Genomic DNA, 22,575 nt, shown 5'->3' with positions numbered 1-22,575 from the left:
TAGGTCTAAGAGCTGGAGGGCGGCAGTGTCTAGTTCTAAGTGCTGGAGGGCCACAGTGTCTGTAGGTCTAAGTGCTGGAGGGCGGCACTGTCTGTAGTTCTAAGTGCTGGAGGGCCATAGTGTCTATAGGTATATGTGCTGGAGGGCCAGTGTCTATAGGTATATGTGCTGGAGGGCCAGTGTCTATAGGTATATGTGCTGGAGTTTTAGGCTTGAAAACCAGGTATGTGGACTTTAGCCAATCAACAGAGTTAGAAAGAAACCAGGTCTTTAACAAGAGTCTTAATGTGAAAAAGTGCAGATCTATAACAGGACTCTTAACGTGAAAGAGTGCAGATCTTTAACAGGACTCAATGTGAAAGAGTGCAGATCTATAACAGGACTCTTAACTTGAAAGGGTGATGTGGTGTAGTGAGTTCACGCTGCTCATGCTGTCGAACACACACGGCCAGGCCGGAGACGAGTAAAGTTAAATTTATTTATACAAAGGAAACATTCACAAGTAGAGAGAACTCATCCGACAGGAGAGTGGGAGCTGGTCCTTCACATAGCAGTTAAAAAAAGAGATAGTGATCTGATATTTAAAAACAAAAAAAAAAACAAATAAAAGTATGCAGGATTTAAAAAAAAGAAAAAAAGGGCGTTCTGACATTATTAACAGTATTTGCCCTTGAGGTAAGTGAGGGAGCTTTTTTTCACTTAAATAAATCAAATCATTTGATTGGTCCATAGGTGCCCAATGGCTTTCTGAGCCAATCGGAACCAACCATGCTTTAAGCACTCCAGGAATGAACAGAAAAAATAAATAAATCTGTTCACTGTTTGCATTCCATGTTTTTTTACCCTGAAGGTAATCGGAAAAGGATCTTAAAATACTAAGCTGTTTAACAATAATAATTTTTAAAAAACCTTCTAGGTTAAGGAGAGATGGTTAAGGACCTGTTCTAGGTCCTTAACCATCTCATCAACATGGTCCTCTTGACCAGACGTGGTCTGGCCACTGTTTCTCCTTACAACCTCCTCTTCCCTCACTTCCTGATGCAAGTCTTCGGCTGTGGAGCTGTGTCCGAATCAGCACACTTGCCTACTACTGAGTACGCAAGATGAATATAACTTGTGTGCAACTTCTACACTCAATAGTAAGCAAGTGCGCCGATTCGGATCACGCCCTTCATGTTCCATGAACCCTAAAATGGGTGGAGCTACAGTGTGCAGTCAGTCACTGACTTGTAAGGACCAATCAAAAGACTGCTCTCCACAGCAGACCTCTGCGATTGGCTCCCAGTCAGCAAGTCACAGATAACACACGATATGTCAAACACCTTTGAGTTTCTCAGGCGGGAGTGCAAGGGTAACAGGGCCTGTAAACACACTTCAGCCTCCTCCTTCAACCGTCGCAATAAAACCGCCAAACACACCCGCCATTTTAAACAGACGAAACAAATAAAAGGCTAGAAACAAGGGCCCGGTTCAAACGGTTACAAATTAAAACAAGTTTTCCAGATGTTACACATTCAGAACATAAGAGAAATGTGAAAGACCGTATCAACCATGACACTTTAAATACGGGGGCTTTTTTTTTGGACTTAAAATTTAAACTTGAGTCCGTTTTCAAGGAAGCACAGCGGCAACAGTTTAAAAAAAAAAAAAAAAAAAAACAAACCTCTGAAATTCAAGTGCGAGTGGACACTTCATGGAGAAAAACGTTCTCAGGCGTAGTGATTCTGAATCATGTAAAACAATAAACCCCGTTCCCAGGGCGTACAAAGGCCGTTTAAAAAGAAAGGAAACCGCAGAAGCGGCTCGTTGGCCGAGGCTTTCGGACGGCCACAGGACGACCGCGCCGATGACGGCCGTCCCGGTTCGTACTTCGTAGAGACGGGGGTTTGTGCTTGGAATGGTGAGGCGGAGCAAAGCGTCCACAGGAAGAGTCCGGGCGAGCGACTCGGGGCAGGTCCATTCAAGCGACAAAAGGAGATGCCGGTCCCGTGCGAGCTCCGTCCAGTGCGCGGAGAAGGCTGTTTGAAAAAAAGGTTTGCGCGGGTAGTCGTCCTTCCCCATCCTCCGAACACGGAATAAAACGACGGGGACAGATGCACGCGAGTCCCACGTCTCAAAGAAAAGCGGGAGAAAGGATGCATCCAAATGTCAGGGCCAGACGTTGTTTTGTTTTGCTTGTTATAGTCGTTGCTCTCTGGCCTGTCTCTCTTTATTTTTATATTCTAAAAACCACAGCTACATAACCTATTTTTTTCAAGTATTAGGGAACTTCGGAAATTTTTTCTCAGGCAGTTACTGTGAGTCTCCACAATGTTTTTATTTTTATTTTTATTTTTTAATCATCCTGCGCTTGACATAACTTCATTAACAGTCCTCATTTTAGTGGCTTCAAAAGTGGACGTGGACGTCCCGCGGTCCCACTCCCACTGACCGCGCGAGTCGCTGTTCGTCCGCGTCTCAGAGGGAGGGGAGTTCTAAAGGCTTACGGCTCGCTCAAACTCCACGCGTGACCTCATCAGTCAGGCGCCGATCTGAAAGCGCGCCGTTCTGCGCCGCGACGCCACCGCAGCGGTCGCCGTAAACGTTCGGTCCGGGAGGCGTGCGGAAGACTGCTCCGCCCCTCCTCGGCCCCGCCCTTCCCGAGGAGCACCTTCTGCTTGAAATGACGGACGCGTTTCTCCATGTGCTTTCGTACCCCTCCGTCACACACAAAAAACATGTACTATTGGGAAAAGGCCGAGGGGCTTAGTATTGTTTTTTTTTTAATTAAAAGTTACAAGTGTTATGAGTCCCCTCCCCAATTTCATTTGATTATCAGAAGGGATTGTCTGCAACCATTTCCCACTGCAGCAGACGCCCAATCACGTGCCATGGAGGGCCAAGGGTTTGCAGGTTTTCACTCCGACCAATCGCTGCGCCTGCGGACTTCACTGATGAACACGCCTTCAGACAGAGAAGAGAGGCTCTAGCTCGTTCAGCAGGGGCAGTTAGTGAACTCCTGCTAATCAGCCGGAGAAGTGCCTGGCTGGAATGAAAACCTGTGTACCCTGGTCTCCACTGGTCGAGCCTATGGCCTATGGCAAGTGTAGTGTGAACGGGTGACCAGTTATCCAGGAGTTACCCTCCTGTCCGCACCTCCTACACAAGTGTGTGGATCTTCTAAACTTTCCCAGCGCAACAGAGTACAACCACAGATATCCCAGACCCCGCCAGATGGTCGTTTCCTCATTCTTAGCCTCTGAAGTTCAGTTTTCTGCTTCCAATTCCCAATTTGCCGCGCCCTCAGAAGGGGGGGAGGGGGCGACGCAGCTGCAGTGGAGGAAGGGAAACCTGGCAAGCTTCTGTTAACCAGCTGGAACCTCCAGAGGTCAAGAGAGCAGGAGATCAGAATGCGGGGGGGGGGGACCATCTGCTTATCCTAGAAAATCTGTGTGGCACAACTAACCACCCCCTGGGGTGAAGGGTCGGAGGTGAGAAGCCAGTGCAGGTAAAAGCTACGGTAGCAGCAGCAGCTACACGCTAACAAGGCTTCATGCTACAAGGCCAGAGAGGTAAAGCCGCACAACAGACCGCCTTCGCGACTGTAGCTAAAGTGCACACATTCACACCAAACAGGTGCAGCTGTACACTTTAAAAAACAAAACATTACCTTTACTATGAGAACGCTACCAGTGGGCCTGCTTCATTGCTTCATACATAAAGACTTCATTCTGCGGTTGACCGTTCGCATCGCAGAAAGCTGTAAAAACACTGTTATAGTAGGAAGATGGAATTTAAAAACCTTTGCTACTTAAACTAAAAAGTGTACTTCATTTAGGCAGACCTGCCTTTCGGGGGAGTGGGTGACACGTGCAGTCTTAACAGGGAGATATTAGTGTTGACGTAGCGGCTTCTGTTCCCTGCTCCAGGGTCGCTGTTCCACTTCCGAGCCCTTTGTCCGGGGTTTCGGGTGACTTTAGGGGAACCTGCATCAGCTGCCGCGCTGCCGCCCCCCCGGCCTGGAAACCTGACTCCCAGTCATCCTAAGAGCAGCACCGGGACGGGACAGTGGGGGTGCGGCCAAGGGCAGCATTCTGCCCGGCCATGGCTCCTCTGGAGGTTTTGGGAGGGCGAGGGTGGGGTCTGGGGTGCGGTGGGGTGTAGGAGGGGCTGTACGTGGGAGGTCAGAGGAGGGAGGGGTCACCTAGAAGTTCCCCTCCGTTTTCTGCTTCCACAGCCACCTGCATCAGCAACAGCAGCACTGATTCATCTCTTTGCCTTCCTGGTGGGCGGGGCTCACAGTGGCCCCGCCCCCTGAGAAGCTGCAGTGTGTGGGCAGAGGGGCGGGCATAAATGAGGTAAACGAGTGCACAAACAACGTAAACGAAGGGATAGTTCACATAGTGGCTCATGATGGAAGAACAGAGATGCGGTGGCGGGTGGAGCGGGTTCGAGAGGCGCTCTGTGTCACATACAGGCAGGACAGCTCAGCCAATGAGCTCCTTTATAATCTCCCATATGACGAGCAGCAAGGCTGGGCAGAGCAAAACGGTCATGAGGGTCCATGGATCCAGGGCACCCCTGAGAGGGACGGGGCCTAATTACATCACTCAGAGTGGGAGGGGCTTCACACACAGTGACAGGCGGTGAAGTGAGGAGGCGTGGCCTCTTGCAGTCTTGTTATGTCTGGAGTTGGTACAGTTGCGTGTGTGTGTGTGCGTGCGTGTGTGCATGTGTGTGTTTTCACAGGATGCCGTTGGTGGCACGTGTGTGTGTGTGTGTGTGTGTGTGTTTTCACAGGATGCCGTTGGTGGCACGTGTGTGTGTGTGTGTTTTCACAGGATGCCGTTGGTGATGTACTGGTAGCCGTCGTACAGCTTGGTGGTGATGGAGCGCATGGACCCGTCCACCATCTGATCCACCAGAACCTGCAGCTGCTCCTCGGTGTGGTTCATATGGAAACGCTCCTTCAGGTTCCGGATTGTGCTGGAGCCATGGAAACAGGGCAGGTGGGAACCTGGGAGAGAGACCATTGGCAGAATGTGTCAACAGATCTATGCTGATGTTGAATTAAAAGAATCCTTCTTTTGCAATCATCATTTACTGTTGTGTGAAATGCATCAGCCTCTGAATCATCACTTCTCTTTATCATGAGAATGCAAGACTCAAAGCCAGCTGCCCAATGACCTCTGACCTTCGCCCCCCATTTGATGTCACAATGCTAGTACCTTGCTGCACTTCAGCCCCACTGTGTGATGTCACAGTGCCAGTGCTTTGCTGCACTTCAGCCCCACTGTGTGATGTCACAGTGCCAGTGCCTTGCTGCATGTTAGCCCCACTGTGTGATGTCACAGTGCCAGTGCCTTGCTGCACATCAGTCCCACTGTGTGATGTCACAGTGCCAGTGCCTTGCTGTACTTCAGCCCCACTGTGTGATGTCACAGTGCCAGTTCCTTGCTGCACTTCAGCCCCACTGTGTGATGTCACAGTGCCAGTGCCTTGCTGCACGTTAGCCCCACTGTGTGATGTCACAGTGCCAGTGCCTTGCTGCACGTTAGCCCCACTGTGTGATGTCACAGTGCCAGTGCCTTGCTGCACTTCAGCCCCACTGTGTGATGTCACAGTGCCAGTGCCTTGCTGCACTTCAGCCCCACTGTGTGATGTCACAGTGCCAGTGCCTTGCTGCACTTCAGCCCCACTGTGTGATGTCACAGTGCCAGTGCCTTGCTGTACGTTAGCCCCACTGTGTGATGTCACAGTGCCAGTGCCTTGCTGCACGTTAGTCCCACTGTGTGATGTCACAGTGCCAGTACCTATGGCAAGCCCTTAAAGCATTTAATAATTTTGCCTGACTATGCATAATTACATTTTAGATATCTACAAAAACATTTTGACTAATCATAATTACAACATGACTAGTCAGAATGATAATTCAAGTTATCTGCAAATATAAACTGACTAAGAATAATAATTCATGATAGCTGCAAATATATTTTGACTAGACAAAATACCTTTAAATATATCTATAATTACGTCACAAGAATCGTCATTTGACTCATCATGCATATGATAATTAAAGATATCTGTAATTCCGTTTTGACCAATCAAAATGGTATTTCAAGATATCTGAATTACAATTATTCCTAGTCAAATCTGCTGTGACTCCGATGCAAGGTTTCGCAATGAATATTGGTCTTTATTACTGTTTGAGCTAGCGAGCTAGCGAGCTAGCTTACTGTTTGAGCTAGCGATGTTCATCGCTCGGGGTAGCTGATACTTTATGAGAATTGTTCCTTGTCTGACCTATGTTCTGTAGCTCCTCCAGCGACTTTCAGTATGCACTTCTCGCACATCTCTTTGGATAAATGTAATGTTCTGCAAACCTAGCCAAGTAATTTTGGTTTAAGAATTGGCGGTGGCTGCTCTAAAAAAAAAAAGTGAGAAAATGCCAGGAAGTGGAAAGAGATGCGGCGAAACAGTCGTCTTGTTACAGACAGGAAAGTTAACAGCTCATTTCTCGCCCGGGCCGCAGCACTGAAAACGCTGAGGAAGACGCTTGACGCTGGTTCAGTTTGGTCTGACATGGCGGTCACTGCGTTAGTTGAACGAGGAAATTCTTCTTACAAGGAGCCAGTTTTTGATATCTACAACTGCATTTTCACTAGTCAAAATAATAACTGAAAATATGTAAATGTAATATAAATTTATTTTGACTGGTCAGAATGATAATAGAAGATATCTCCAAAATAAGATCAGTCTCATTTCAAAATACTCATAATTTCTTTATAGATATCTTAAAAGGATTTTGATTAGTAATAACTCAAATTTGAAGTATCTCCACTTTAGTTTTGACTAGTCATAACTCCAGTTCAAAATACCTACAATTGTATTGGCACTTTTCAGGGTTCCCCACAGAAATAACTGCAACAGCCACAGACTCTCAGCCCTTAAAAACATTCATTTCTGTGCATTCTGACCCAATTTCAACGGACAGAATTCATAAACAACTTCACATGTTCACACAATAAGGCCCCAAACTAAGGGGATTTTGCATTTTCTCCTTCTTTTTTCCTGCCACAAATGCTCCTCGTCCACAAATAATATGTCTCCCCATTGGTCATTTTATGTACATCAACCAATAAAAACATTAGATGCAAACACAAAATGAACACATATACAAGTGCGCAGATTGTAATATCATAGTTTCAGATATCAAAAAAGATCATTTAGATATCTTCAATACCAAGGAATTAAAGATATATTTAATTGAAATTATGACTAGTCAGAACTAATGTGGGGATATCTCGAATCTGACTTACGACTAGTAATAATTTAAATGGATATATCTGGAATTCATGTTTTAGATAGTCAAAACTGAACTGTAGATATCTTTACACAACATATAGAATATGGTGCCTGTGTGATGGCAGCCTGGTACATCTGCTGCTGTAACACCCACATTTCCCCAACTGGGGATTAATAAAGTCTGATCTTATTTTATCTTATCTCTTAATTGGAGTTCCACAGAACTTAATGGCAAAATCTTACTAGTCAAAATGGAATTAGAGATATATTAAATTAGTGTTTTGACCAGTCAGAATGTAATTAGAGATACCTTAAATTAGCATTTTGACTAGTCATAAATGAATTACAGATATCTGTAATGTGAATCTGGACAGGCTATTAGATGTTAGAAGAGCTTGCCATAAGTACCTTGCTGCATGTTAGCCCCACTGTGTGATGTCACAGTGCCAGTACCTAGACCCCTATGTGATGTCACAATGCCAGTACTTTGCCCCCCACCCGTGTGATGTCACAATGGCAGTACCTTGCTGCATGATCTCCACGATCTGCACAACCTTCTCCATGTGCTTCCGTGCTGCAATCAGGCCCTGCAGCATCAACATCTTATAGTAGTTAAACATGTCCCCATCCAGCCCGCCCATTACCTATGAGAGAGAGAGAGAGAGAGAAAAAAAAAAGAGAGAGATATTGTAATAATAATAAGAGTAATTGCACTAACTGTTTCAGCTTGGCTCCACCGACTAAAATATTCTGAAAAATGCTTCTTGGGGTGGGTGGAGTAGGTGTGTCCATCTCACTTGCATAACGTATTCTCTATGCGAATGAGCTTGTACAGCATAACTGCACTGGCTCATGAAACTGAAATCAAACTGTTCAACTAGGTGTTACAGATCAAATATGAGTCAAGATTTGGCAATTAGGCCTATTTCTCACGTCAAATGTTTTCAGAGACATACTTCAGTGGACTGTTCAGGTGAAATATGTAAAAGTTTATGAACATGCTGCCATTTTTCTCTGGTTTGAAAACTTTGGGCCAAAACCAAACTAGCCAATCAGGTGACAGCAGAGCGTATTAAAAAGTAAATGGAAAAATTTGTGGGCAACAACAATTGTCCCATTCGATGTCTTGATTGGGAAGGCAGGTATGCCATCCAGCCAAGTTACGGCTTGGTGGGGCGGCACGCCCCACACCTATACAGCACAGAGAGTTTGGCACATTTCAGGGTTCCCCACAGAAACAACCGCAACAGCCACAGACTGACACGTTTAAAACAGCACAACTTTGCAGCTCTGACATCTACTTCCCTCATAGCCTAGTGGGTAGTGCCTCGGCCTTTTGGCTGGAACTGTTTACAGGACTGATATACCAGGGTTCAATCCTTGCCTTTTTAATTCAGTACACTGGCTTCCTGGCTAACTATAAATACAACATATACACTACTGCTTTTGCATCTGCAAAGTTTTTCTGGGACAGTTCTGCTTTCGGCATTTTCTGCGTGTTTAACCAAAGCTACCTTTTGTGTGAGTTACTTCACATTCTTGAACGTTGAAAACGTGTTTGTCATGACGTACATACTACTGCAAGAATCTTTTTGTCTCTCTCTTAACTGCCACAATACCAGCTGCCGCCAGTAGATGGCAGCGGCCGCCAGTCAGTGACATTTGCAGGCACAGGATGTCTTGCTTGGTAGCAAGCTTTGCTCGAATACTAGCAACAAGCTAACCGAGCTGAGAGCGACCGTCTGCGTATGTGGTCAGCTAAAAGCATTTATATTTTAGTTGCAGTGAAAAAGAATTGCTTGTTTTCATTCAAATATGTGGCACCGAAACACTTGTCGTCATTCTGCGAGTGCCACACGTGCATGTCTGTCATAGCCTGTATTTATATATGAATTATTATTATCACTTACTCATTGCAAACACAGTGCAACAAGAAATGATATCTCTTAAAAAACACATTTTCAACGTACAAAAATGCCAAGTTACTCACACATACAAAGCACTGTCTATAAGTCATTCATTCAAACTGGCGAAATCTAGCTATGCCATTAAAGGTATTGATATCAAAATGACAGCAAGTTACTATACTACAAACAATATAGGCTACCTTGCCTCACAGAAATTAAAGAAGCTGTATTCCAAAGCAATACTACCCAATGTCTCCTAAATTTTTCAAGTCACATGGTCCTGTGTTTTTTTTATCTTACCATCTCACAATGTCATCATTCACACTTTGTGTCACATCAAAGTGTCAAATAACCTCAACTGCCTCATGCAAGACATTTACATTAATGTACAAAACTGCTGGTGACTACCTACAGAAAGCATATTACTCCAGACAATATATGCTTATACTTGTTTGTCAAGTTAATTTTGCTAAATGTATGCATATGCATATTAGCTACTTAAAATAAATACTGCATCTAAAATAAATATTGCATATATACATACATACAATACTTCATTATCCCCATGGGGATCACAGCATGTAACATTCACATTTACAAACAGACATTTATACCCAGAAACACAATCATTCACGCAACAGAAAGGCTGGGCAGCTAAACACATACATACACATAAAAATTGGACATATTGAGGCCTACTAAATCAATCGTACCTCTTACAAACCCATCCACACATATGTTTGGCCTGTTAATGTACTATATGCTTATTCACACAGGGCCCAGTGACTTGAAACAATTTAGGAAACATTGGGTAGCACTGCTTTGGAATACCGCTTCTTTAATTTCGGTGAGGCAAGACAGCCTATATTGTTTGTAGTACAGTAACTTGGAGTCATTTTGATATCAATACTTTTAATGGCAGGGCTACATTTAGCCAGTTTGAATGAATGAGTTATAGACAGTGATTTGTATGTGTGAGTAACTTGGCATTTTTGTACGTTGAAAATGTGTTTTTTATGAGATAAACATATACATGATGTACAGTAGTAGTACATCCAAAGAGGTACTCTGATATCACAAATGGGGTGGGGCCAGAATGGAATGCAGAAAGCATTTTTCAAACGTTAGAGGGCAGCACCAAGACATTTTCTACCAGTTTTTTCTGCCAAATAATACTATTTCAGAAATGTTGAAATAATGGCATGGATTAATGTTCCATTATAAAGTAGGCACACAAACACATTTACAGCTAAATAATAAAGGTGATCTAGGGTGTAATTACCCTTTAAAGACTTATAATAATAATTAATAATAAATTACAATGTAATAATAAACACAATGTAGGTGTAGTGTTTTGTGTGACACTGCAAGCATCTCATTCATCATTGATTCAAATATATCCAAATGTGTATGTGTGTATGGGGTTCATTTATAAATACTTGACTGAGTCCTGTAAACTTGAAACTTAACTCCAGCGAACAGCCATTGATTAGATGTGTGTGCCACAGTAACACGCATGTGAGATGTGAAGGAGGGACTGGAGACTCACGTCCACAAACTCGCTGGTGAGCTTGAAGGCGGACGTCTCGAAGCCCAGGTTCCGGGGCGAGCTGGACAGGATGAAGCCGAAGTCGATGTGCAGGATGTGGCCCTCAGAGTCCAGCAGGATGTTCCCATTGTGCCTGGAGAAAGGGGGGTGGGGGGGAGAGAGACAGCAGTCAGAGAGGGAGAGATAGTGTGGGAGAGAGAGAGTGAGAAAGGGAGAATGACAGAGGGAGAGAGTGGGAGAGTGAGAGAGAGAGAGTGATACAGATAGAGAGTGGGAGAGTGGAGAGAGGCAGAGATGGAGAGAAGACGCAGAGAGATGGGGGAGAGAGAGAGTAGAAGGAGGTGGGAGAGAGAAGAGAGAGAGAGGAGAGTGGAGAGAGAGAAGAGAGAGGAGAGAGAGAGGAGAGAGAGAGAGACGAGAGAGAGAGAGAGAGAGAGAGAGAGAGAGAGAGTGGGAGAGAGAGAGGCAGGCAGAGAGAGAGAGAGAGAGAGGGTGGGAGAGAGAGAGAGAGAGAGACAGAGAGTGAGTGAGAGAGAGAGAGGCAGGCAGGCGGATGCCCGCCGTGGTCAGGCGCTCACCTGTCCTTGACCTGCAGCAGGTAGCAGATGAGCGAGTAGCCGGCGCAGCTCTGGACGAAGCCGCGCTGGGCGCTGAGGAACTGCTCGCTGGTGCGGCCGCCGTGCTCCTGCAGGAAGTAGTCCAGCAGCGGCAGCTGGCTCTGCTTCTTCACCTGGTGCAGCGACACCGCGTTCACCACCGGCTCGATCATCCCGCTGTCCGACGACAGCACCAGGATCTTGTAGGGCTTGATCCACAGCGGCACCCGCTCCTGCTCCCAAATCGACTGGAGAGGGGGGAGAGGGAATGTGTGGCTTTGGCTGCACAATACACTGCCGCAAACCGAGGGACAGTTGAGTAATGAGACAACACTGAGAGAATACATATATCCAGATCTACAGCCTCCCCACTACACACGGCTCTATATGTCCTCTTCTCAATATCTTCTTTTGTGTACTTTTAAAAAATTATTAAATGTTACATTCACTGTTTCACCTAATTTACAGGAGATGACATGAAATTACACACGCTAACATACACAAATACCACACACGCACGCACGCACACACACACACACACACACAAAATACAAATACCACACTTACGCACGCCACACCACACACAGCCACTTAACCGCAACCCTGACTGCCAGACATCGTTATGTGTCTGTTTATATGTTCATTCTATGTTTGTTGTACTCATGCTTTGGCAATATGTATATTCATATACATGATGTCACTAAAGCTCATTGGAATTTGAGTGCCGGTGTAAACCGCCACGGCGCTGGCGAGTAAAGCCGACGCGCTCCACCCCAGCGCCGCAGTCTGCGAGGCGGCCGGTGCGTCAGTCTTCTGGGCTCAGCCGCTTCCTGATCGCAGACGGGCTTCAGCGTCGAGTTCTCGCGAATCGTGTTAAAAACATCAAATTTGCCTTCCTGGCGGGAGAGGGAGCGGGAGGGAGGCTGAAGCCAGGTTGCCGTGGTGACGTTACCTGCAGCTGGCTGAGCACCTGGAAGGCCAGCAGCTCCTGCCGCAGGTCGTCCCCGCACTTGACGATGACGGAAAGCAGGTGCCAGTTTGGGAGGTGGCCGTACGGAGAGCCCTCCCTTATCCGCCTGGAACAGAGAGAACAAGAGAGTGTTCACAGGGGCAAACCGCTAATTAATATAATGGTAACATACAGCTACTGGTAAGAGTAAGGCTAAAGCTATAACACAGTTAATGGTAAGAGGAAGGCCAATGCCAATAACAAGGCTAATGCTAATAACACGGTTATTGATAAGAGTAAAGCTAATGCTAATAACACAGCTAATGGTAAGAGTAAGGCTAATGCTAATAACAAGGCTAACTGTAACAGTAAGGCTAATGCTAATAACAGGGCTAACTGTAACAGTAAGGCTCATGCTAATAACAAGGCTAACTGTAACAGTAAGGCTAATGCTAATAACAAGGCTAACTGTAACAGTAAGGCTAATGCTAATAACAGGGCTAACTGTAACAGTAAGGCTCATGCTAATAACAAGGCTAACTGTAACAGTAAGGCTAATGCTAATAACAGGGCTAACTGTAACAGTAAGGCTCACTATAACACAGCTAACTGGGAACAGAAGGCAATGCTAATAACAAGGCTAACGTAAGTAAGGCTAATGCTAATAACAGGGCTAACTGTACATAAGCTAATGCTAAAACAAGGCTAACTGTAAAGTAAGGCTAATGCTAATAACAAGGCTAACTGTAACAGTAAGCAATGCTAATAACAAAGCTAATGTAACAGTAAGGCTGCTAATGCTAATGTACAAGCAATGCTAAAGGCTAACTGTAACATAAGGCTATGCTAATAACAAGGCTAATGTAACGTAAGGCTAATGCTAATAACAAGGCTAACTGTAACAGTAAGGCTAATGCTAATAACAAGGCTAACTGTAACAGTAAGGCTAATGCTAATAACAAGGGTAACTGTAACAGTAAGGCTAATGCTAATAACAAGGCTAACTGTAACAGTAAGGCTAATGCTAATAACAAGGCTAACTGTAACAGTAAGGCTAATGCTAATAACAAGGGTAACTGTAACATTAAATTTTTTTTACATTACAGGCATTTAGCAGACGTTCTTATCCAGAGCGACTTACACAACTTTTACTTAGCATTTTACATTGTATCCATTTATACAGCTGGATATATACTGAAGCAATTTCGGTTAAGTGCCTTGCTCAAGGGTACAACGGCAGTGTCCTTACCCGGGAATCGAACCTGCGACCTTTTGGTTACAAGCCCAGTTCCTTACCCACTGTGCTGCACTCCTCCGTCCAGGTGGAGTAGGCTAATAAGGCTAGGAATAGTAAGGCCAGGAACAGTAAGGCTAATGCTAATAACAAGGCTAACTGTAGAGCAGGTTGCGTGACACTCACCGGACCTTCTCCTCCCAGGGCTCCTTCAGAGCCACGGCAGAGGGGTCCTCCGGGTCCCTCCGAAACGTGGTGGGGGTGTGAGCCAGATTCTCAGAGAGACGCCTCCTGCATGCGCGGAAACACACACACACACACACACACACACACACACACACACACACACACACACACAGACGAATACCAGGGGGTGAGACACTGAATAAAAACACCCAACACACCTTTCAGGAAGTGACATGCCCCATTTCAGTCTGATAATGCAGCTTTATTTCAATCTGTGTGTGACTGGTCAATGCGTCATAACTAGGGGCATAATCCACCCACACTGGCACGGCAGAGGACTTGCGTCATGTGACACGCCTTACTGTGACATCACAGGTACCTGATGTCGCCGGCGGCGATGAAGACCGGCTCCTTGCTCTCCTGGCTGGTGACGCTGTCCACAGAGAACTGGGAGATGTTGTCACTGCTACTGGTGTGGATCTCCGGGAGCTGATAGTGCCAGAGAGAGAGAGAACACACTACAGATTCAGCCCACGGCCATCAGGGGGCGCTCAGCACACACAATAAGCCAACACACCCCGAGAAATAAGCTCTGCTGTAGCTACAGATTGAGAAGCGGAGGAGAATGAATTTATGAATTTCTAAACTACCCTTACAACAGTTTACTGCATAGCTTTGAATGAGAAATGCCACTACTATTTGCATTAATAATGTCACTAATATTACCTTTGGTGATGATGTTGCTATTACTCTAATGGTAACTTCTAATGCTGTACAGTTAACTTCTCTCACTGGGCAGGAACAAAGCCTGCTTCATTCAGCCAGTCCTGTGTGTGGTTTGTGTTTGTGTGCGGGTGTGTGTATGTGTGTGCGGGTGCGTGCGTGTGTGTGTGTGTGTGCGTGTATAATGTGTGTGTGTGTGTGTGCGTGTATAGTGTGTGTGTGTGTGAGGCGACATGCTCAGAGTAAGACAATGTCTGGCATCGAGGTTGCCGTCAACCACCCTGGGTGTATGTCCTGACAAGACACTACCTAACTGCTCTGCGATGAGAGCTCAATGTAAGCCTTTGATAAGCGCTATAATGCAGTCTTCCATTACCATTACCATGTGCCTGTGTGTGTGTGCGTGTATAATGTGTGTGTGTGTGTGTGCGTGTGCGTGTGTATGTGTAATGTGTTGTACGTGTGTGCGTGTGTGCATGTGTGTGTGTGTGTGTGTGTGCGTGTGTGCGTGCGTGTGTGTGTGTGTGTATAATGTGTTTGTGTGCGTGTGCGTGTGTAATGTGTTGTACGTGTGTGTGTGTGTGCATGTGTGTGCGTGTATAATGTGTGTGTGTGTGTGTGTAATGTGTTGTACGTGCGTGTGTGAGTGTGTGTAATGTGCTGTACGTGCGTGTGTGTGTGTGTATGCGTGTGTGTGCGTGTATAATGTGTGTGTGTGCGTGTGTGTGCGTGTGTGTGCGTGTGTAGTGTGTGCGTGTATAATGTGTGTGTGTGTGTAATGTGTTGTGCGTGTGTGACGTACTCATGATTGTGACAGCACGCGCGGGTGAAGCAGAGCCGTGGCGGACTCGGCGGCTGGGGGCGGGGCTTGCGGGCCCCGGTGAGGAAGCTCCGGGGCAGGAGCGTGGGCGGGACAGCGGAAGGAGGCGCGCCAGCGGAGTGGAGCAGTGGGCGGGACGCATTTGGACAGCCGTCAGCCCGCCCGCCCGCCCGCCCGCGCCTGCTGACGTGGCCACCGTTATTCGTGGCTCGCGAGGGAGGAACAGGAATCACGGAAGTGATGTCACACACGGGGGGGCCGAAGACGGAAGTGATGTCACACACGGGGGGGCCGACGACGGAAGTTATGTCACACACGGGGGGGGGGGCCCGAGTCGCGATTCAGGCTCGCCCCAAAAACGCGCAAAACTCCCTTTATACGACCCTGAGATTCTGCAGCCCAGTAGAACGCTCAAATTGGGGCTTTCAGCAACTGGCGCTACACAAAAACAACAGCGTGACTCGCTGCTATGGTAACGGAAACAAACTCATAACCTACACGCTGAGCAGCCTCTAACACTGCACCATTCTGCACAGTTACTCCAGCTGACATCCAGCTCCCGGTTTCACCAAGACTGCCTGGTAACATGGAATATTCATGCCCTAAGAGTCATATCCTCCAGTGGTTTCTTTGCTCAACTCATTCCTCGTGTAGACCAGGAGCGCCCAATCCAATCCAAAAAGGGCTGGTGTGGGTGCAGGCTTTTGTTTTAGACCAGCACTAAGACACCCGATTCAACTAGTTAACTAATCAATCAAAACCTTAATAAGGAGAATCAGGTGTCTTAGTGCTGGGCTAAAACAAAAACATGCATCCACACTGGCTCTTCTTGGATAAAACTGGTCCCCCCCTGGTCTAGACCGCTTACACCACTTCATATTAACTGAAAAATCTCAGCTATAAAGCATTTGATAAAGAGCAGGGCTGTTGCTGTGTCCCACCTGGGATCTGAACCCGTAACCCCTGCAATAGAAAAGCACGGCACACCTCCTGCGCCTAGACCGCCACGTTCCCCATGAACCAGAGACATGACATGACCGCATTTCCCATGATCCCAAGCTGAGATCGACCCCGTCGCCACGGAGACGGCGCACGCAGGCCACGCCGCGCTCACCTCCACCTGCAGCTCGCTGATGTCGTCGACGGACCAGGCCTCGTCGTCGTTGTCATAGTTGGGCACGGTGGAGAAGCTGGCGGCCCGCTGTTCGGGCGTGACGCCGCAGTCCGGAAGGTTCTCTGCCGAGCGCGTGCAGCGGATGCGCGTCTCGGGGATGCGCGCCGGAACGCTGGACGCCTCGAAGCTCTCGCACTCCAGCACCTCCACATAGATCAGGTACGGGGCCTGGGAGGGGACACACGGCCGGCAGACGAGGTGGGGTTGGGGGAGGAGGAGCCTGGAGGACACAGCGCCGGTCAGGACGGGAGGTGGGGTTGGGGTGAGGTACGGGCCAGAGGAACACAGCGCGGTCAGGACGGGGGAGGTGGGGGTGAGGTACGGGCCTAGGGGCACCCCAGTCAGAGGGAGGTGGGGGGTTGGGGGTGAGGACGGGCCTAGGAGGGGAACACAGCGCCAGTCAGACGGGATGGGGGTTGGGGGTGAGGACGGCCAGAGGGCCACAGCGCCAGTCAGGACGGGAGAGGTGGGGGGGTTGGGGGGGTGAGGTAGGAGGCCTGGGAGGGGACACACAGCTCTGGCCAGGACGCACAGGTTTAGCAGTTGGTGAGAATAAAGTCAGACTGATGTGTGCTAGATTTGTACAAGAACAAGATCACTAATCTACATTCTGTAAATGAATGAAGATATTGTGTGTTCGCTCACACGCAATATCACACACACACAAACACACGCACTCACACTGACACACACACCTTAGCTTCAGTGAAGATGAAAACACTGTGTCAGAGCGAGACCCTATGACAGCAGACGTAGGAAGCAGACCCCCATAGGACAAGACCCCTGTAGGAAAGCAGACCCCTGTGAAGGACCGTAGGATGTAGACCCTGTAGAGTACCGTAGACCAACCCTTGTAGACATTCCCTTAGACAGCACCGAGCGTACCTGCCCTCACCTTGTCCTTGGAGTTGAGCACCACGCCCTGCGTGTGCGGCACGCGCACCACGTGGTGGTGGAAGGCGGCGGTGGGCAGCCAGACGCGGCCGGGCAGCTTGTGGTTGAGCAGCGAGAGCTCGGAGATGAGCCGCTGGGTCTTCTGCTCCTTGGTGGGCAGCGTGGCCAGCCTCTTCCCAATGCCCATCAGGGACTTCACAAACTCCCGCTGGGGCGCCAGGCGCACGGGCTGGGGGGGGGAGAGGAGACGAGGGGAAGGGGAGGAGAGGAGGGGAGAGAGGAGGAGAAGAATGGAGGAGAGGAGGGGAGAAGTACAGGAGAGAGGAGGGAAGAGAGTACAGGAGAGAGGAAGGCAAGGGGAGGAGAGGAGGGGAGGGGAGAGATTACAGGAGAGAGGAGAGGAAAAGAGGAGAGAAGGTAAAAGTAAAAAAAGGGGAGGGGAAGAATAGAGGAGAGAGGAGGGGAGCGATACGAGATGGAGGAGAATGGTACAGAAGTGGAGGGGGAGAACAATGCGAGAGAAAGAAGGGGAACCGTATGGGAGAGAGGAGGCGGGGAGGAATTTGCAAGAAAAAGAGGGAAGGAAGGAGAGAGGGAGAAAGAAAGAGAAAGTCAGACAACATAATCCAAAGGACAGCGGTGTTCATCATGGTCGGACGGCGAGCAGGTCAGTGAAGGGCGCTACATCAGTTCCTCCGCCCAAATCGACAGAACCATCCCACCAGACTCCTCCACCCTCCGCCCATGTAAGTAACACTTTTCAACCGCGAACACACCGTGCCAAATGGGGACCGCACTGCAGAGAGAAAGCCATTCATTCCTGAGGGGCCAGAACCATTTCATAACCAGCACGGAGGCTGCAGTGCCTATAACATACCTCCAGGGGGCAGCTCTGCAGCCAGAAAGACTGGGAAAGACCAGTGCAGGTATGGCATTATCCAGGGGGGGACAGGTGGGTGACAGTACCTTGTACGGTCACATTCAGTTCCCGATGGGATCAGTTCAGCCTTTTGGCTCATAACAGGTACAGCCGAGACACGGACATGGGGAAAACTGATCCAGGGTCAGCACTCCAACTCCCAGATGCTGTATGACAGGCCTGCCCAGCCCTGTTCCTGGAGATCTACCGTCCTGTAGGCTTTCACTTCAACCCTAGAAAAGTACACCAACCTTGTTCTACTGTCCTGATGGTTTTGATTCAATCCTACTTTGACACACCTAATTCTACTACTTGGCAGCTCCACAAGATCTCTAGCCTGTTGAATGAGGTGTCCTTTCTTAGGGTTGAGTGTAAATCTACAGGACGGTACATCTCCAGGAACAGGGTTTAATGAAATTTGCATCCCTAGTTGGGAGAGGTTTGGGGGGCCTTCAAAAAATGTCCGAGGGGGGCCTGAGCAAAAACGTTTGGGACCCACTGCGTTATGCAGTCGGAGTGCCGTTTCTACGCCTCCCCGCCATCTCGAGGTTTCGTATGACTACGCGTATCACGGTGTTCCCGAGTGCGTCCGGCAATGCGCTCAGTGTGACCCCGAGACCGCCGCTCCCCTGCTGGGGGCCCCCGGGTCTGTTGTAACCATGGCAGCGATAGCTTATCAGCACGAGGTGCAAATCTTATCTGAGTCCAATAAGCAAGCATTCCACAGATACCTTTGGTTTGAAACCGCCCCCCCCCCCCCATGTTGATCTCCAACACACCTCCATCGCTACACCTGCGCACACGGTGGACCCCCCCCCCATGGAACAAAAGAATGTTTATTTCCTGTGTGCTTTCTTCACAGGGGCTGCTCTGTGATGTTGGTGACAGAAATGAAAGGAGGGTCTGTGGAGGTCCTGCTGGTTGAAATCTCTGAAGGCTGAAAGTGAGGTCAGGCAAACCAGTCCTGTTGGAGGGACATCGAGGACTGAACTATTCTACGGCTCCATCAGAGAAGCTATGTGGCTTCATCAGCAGGAGATGTTCTTCAGATCGAACATGTTCTCTTATCACCATCATCATCACCAGCATCATCACCATCACCAGCATCCCCACCATCAACATTACCATCACCATCATAAACATACCCACCATCAACATCAACATCATCACCATGATCAACATACCCATCATCAACATTAACATCATCATCATCAATATCATCACCACCATGAACATCACCATCACCACCATGATCAACATACCCATCGTCAACATTATCATCATCAGCACCACAGAAACAATCATCCTCATCATCATTATCATCACCATCCCGAATCCCTCTTCACCAGAGAACCCCCTCATTACCGATTACATTGGCAACACCGAGGGGGACCCACCCTGCGCCTGTTTGTGTCATGTCTGCAGCAAAGAACTACAACTCCCACAATTCCTTGTGGCCAAACTGCAGGTTCATTGCAGCACTTTTATTATTTAATTTTGAGTGGCGGTGAGATGAGAATAGCTCCCCTTTGACATTGGAGTCTGTACCTCTGCTGCAAACTTGAGGCAAATGGTGTCCGATCGTTTCCAGAAATGACTGAAGCGGTCGAAGCAAACGCGGTCTGGACCGATCCGAAACTCTGGCCCACGCCCCCACCCTCGCCCGGCACAGGCCTTTGTTTATTTTCGCCTGTCCCATCTCTCTCGCCGAGCAGCGCTCTGTGGCGGGAGGGGGAGGGGCCAGAGTTTGGTTTTGTTCCAGGCCGACGCAAGCGCAACGCCGTTTGATTCTCGCAGACGGAGATTTCACAGCAGATCATCCGAGAAGAGAACACCCCGGCCGCGACAGAGGACAGCCGATATCCCACAATGCACCACGGCAGGAGTCGGGGTGAAAAGGGAGGGGGGGGGGGGACTTACTGCACCACTCTCTGACTCCGATTCGAGGTTCTCGATGCAGTCGCTGGACTCCTGGGAAAGGGGAGGGTGAGGAAGAGCAGCGAGAGAGGAAGAGGACACAGCGGTGATTCTTGCGGGCCAGGACGCTCAGACGCGTGACGCGCTGGCCATCTGTCACCCGCCAACTCTCACACCGTGGTGCAATACTGGGGCTGGGAGTGGGGCTATTACACTCAATTTAACACCCCCCTCCCCCCAAAAGAAATGAGCTGTTACAGGAGGAAAGAATGTAGTTCATGGAACCTATTGTATCTGTGGATCTGGGGTGGTGCTATGAGATAAGTTGTACTCTTTCTTAGTCGATACTGGTGTTTCATGGACCTACAGAAAGACAAAGTACAGGTTTCTCCTGATAACCCACATATCTCTCTCTCTCTCTCTCTCTCTCACACACACACACACACATACACACAAGCGGGGGGGAGGGGGGGTCATCGGATCAAAAAATAGACGGCCTATGGGACAAATGAATGGAGTTTTTCTAATCCTTTCAAAATAATGAATGACATTTGAATGGTTGTACATGAAAAAATAATTATGTTAGGAGTGGTTAACCGACCTGTCCTTACACTCATCACACAATTACAAAATCACACACAGCGCTGCATTTTGAGCTACCACTCGTGAGTACAAACTAAGTTTGCCGTTACCCATTAGTGAAATAAATCATACATTTTTCTACATTGTTCAGGTTTATATATCACTGTAAATATCCTGTTGGTGCTGTTGCTGTTCGAGTTTTCCTTAAGTAGTTTGAGTATTTTTTAAAGTTTCTTTTCTGGCTAACATTAGCCGCCTTTGTTTAGTCGCCTAGCCCCAATTCAAAGGCCTCGTCACGGAAGCGCTAGCTGTGACGTGCATAACATGCGCACAGCGCTAGCTGTGACGTGCATAACATGTGCACACGGCTAGCTGTGACGTGCATAACATGCGCAGCACTGTAGGCTACTGCGCCCCGTACGGTGCATAACATGCGCACAGGCTAGCTGTGACGTGCATAACATGCGCACAGCGCTAGCTGTGACGTGCATAACATGCGCACAGCGCTAGCTGTGACGTGCATAACATGTGCACACGGCTAGCTGTGACGTGCATAACATGCGCACAGAGCTAGCTGTGACGTGCATAACATGCGCACACGGCTAGCTGTGACGTGCATAACATGCGCACAGCGCTAGCTGTGACGTGCATAACATGCGCACAGCGCTAGCTGTGAAGTGCATAACATGCGCACAGGGCTAGCTGTGACGTGCATAACATGCGCACAGGCTAGCTGTGACGTGCATAACATGCGCACAGGCTAGCTGTGACGTGCATAACATGCGCACAGGGGCTAGCTGTGACGTGCATAACATGCGCACAGGCTAGCTGTGACGTGCATAACATGCGCACAGGCTAGCTGTGACGTGCATAACATGCGCACAGGCTAGCTGTGACGTGCATAACATGCGCACAGGGCTAGCTGTGACGTGCCTAACATGCGCACAGGGCTAGCTGTGACGTGCATAACATGCGCACAGGGCTAGCTGTGACGTGCATAACATGCGCACAGCGCTAGCTGTGACGTGCATAACATGCGCACAGGGCTAGCTGTGACGTGCATAACATGCGCACAGCGCTAGCTGTGACGTGCATAACATGCGCACAGCGCTAGCTGTGACGTGCATAACATGCGCACAGCGCTAGCTGTGACGTGCATAACATGCGCACAGGGCTAGCTGTGACGTACATAACATGCGCACAGCGCTAGCTTTCTGTAGCAAAATAACCCTTTCTGTCGGAGAGCTGCACGGGAATTCAGTGGACCCAGTGCGATTTGAGAGAGAAATGTGTCCGGATAAAAAATAAATAAAAATAAAAAACATCCAAATTTTAAACGGCAGTTTAAATCACAGATCGTGACAGGGACGGTTATGACAAACTCTATAGAGAAATCCTGTTTTGATGTGGAACTCCATATATGGGCATATAAGGTGTGTTGCTCTGCGTTAAGGCCTGTGAAGGCTGGTGTAGCGCCGCGGCTCTGATGACTGTACACACGGCTGCCTCAGCCCCCTCCCTGGGCAAACGCCACAGGCTCCAGCAGAGCTGTGCACACAGCCCCCACCCCACGCGTTGCCCTGGCGACGGGCAGGCAAAAGGGAGACGTGTGGACAAAAGGAGGGGGGGAGGAGAGAATATTTGTCATCCTGTGAGCACGGAGGGGGGGATGGAGACAGAGAGAGAGAGGAAGTGTGCAGAGGAGAAGTGGACACATCCTGAGTGGTGAAAGAGGGGCAGGTTGTGTTGCGTTGTGCAGGTCTCTCTCCAGCAGCTCTACATGGGGAGGCCCTGCGGGGGGTTGGGGGGGAGCTCCAGCTCCAGCATCTGGCAACCGGAGC

At 48.5% G+C, this 22,575-nt stretch overlaps 1 protein-coding gene across 3 annotated transcripts in view; it reads right to left on the bottom strand.

Annotated features, from left to right (window-relative positions):
• Window positions 1–458: 458 nt before the first annotated feature.
• LOC135261837 (phosphatidylinositol 4-kinase beta-like) overlaps window positions 459–22,575 on the bottom strand; it is a 40,271-nt gene continuing 18,154 nt past the window's right edge. The window contains exons 3-14 of one of the 3 annotated variants that reach the window (XM_064348482.1): window positions 20,156–20,206; window positions 17,318–17,545; window positions 16,363–16,590; window positions 14,085–14,194; window positions 13,706–13,810; window positions 12,289–12,412; window positions 11,319–11,584; window positions 10,741–10,873; window positions 7,808–7,928; window positions 4,221–4,996; window positions 940–3,965; window positions 459–909 (exon numbers count right to left, since the gene is read on the bottom strand). In XM_064348482.1, coding sequence (XP_064204552.1) covers window positions 4,815–4,996; window positions 7,808–7,928; window positions 10,741–10,873; window positions 11,319–11,584; window positions 12,289–12,412; window positions 13,706–13,810; window positions 14,085–14,194; window positions 16,363–16,590; window positions 17,318–17,545; window positions 20,156–20,206 — 1,548 coding nt within the window. In that variant the 3' untranslated portion in view covers window positions 459–909; window positions 940–3,965; window positions 4,221–4,814. Of the gene's footprint in view, window positions 3,966–4,220; window positions 4,997–7,807; window positions 7,929–10,740; window positions 10,874–11,318; window positions 11,585–12,288; window positions 12,413–13,705; window positions 13,811–14,084; window positions 14,195–16,362; window positions 16,591–17,317; window positions 17,546–20,155; window positions 20,207–22,575 lie in introns of all 3 variants that reach the window. The other 2 variants (XM_064348481.1, XM_064348483.1) reach the window with 2 other exon arrangements.

The sequence above is a fragment of the Anguilla rostrata genome, chromosome 8 (genome assembly GCF_018555375.3).
Source record: "Anguilla rostrata isolate EN2019 chromosome 8, ASM1855537v3, whole genome shotgun sequence".
NCBI classification, from domain to species: Eukaryota; Metazoa; Chordata; class Actinopteri; order Anguilliformes; family Anguillidae; genus Anguilla; species Anguilla rostrata.
The sequence above is the reverse complement of the archived record's forward strand: the minus strand, read 5'-3'. Positions and strand labels throughout refer to the sequence as shown.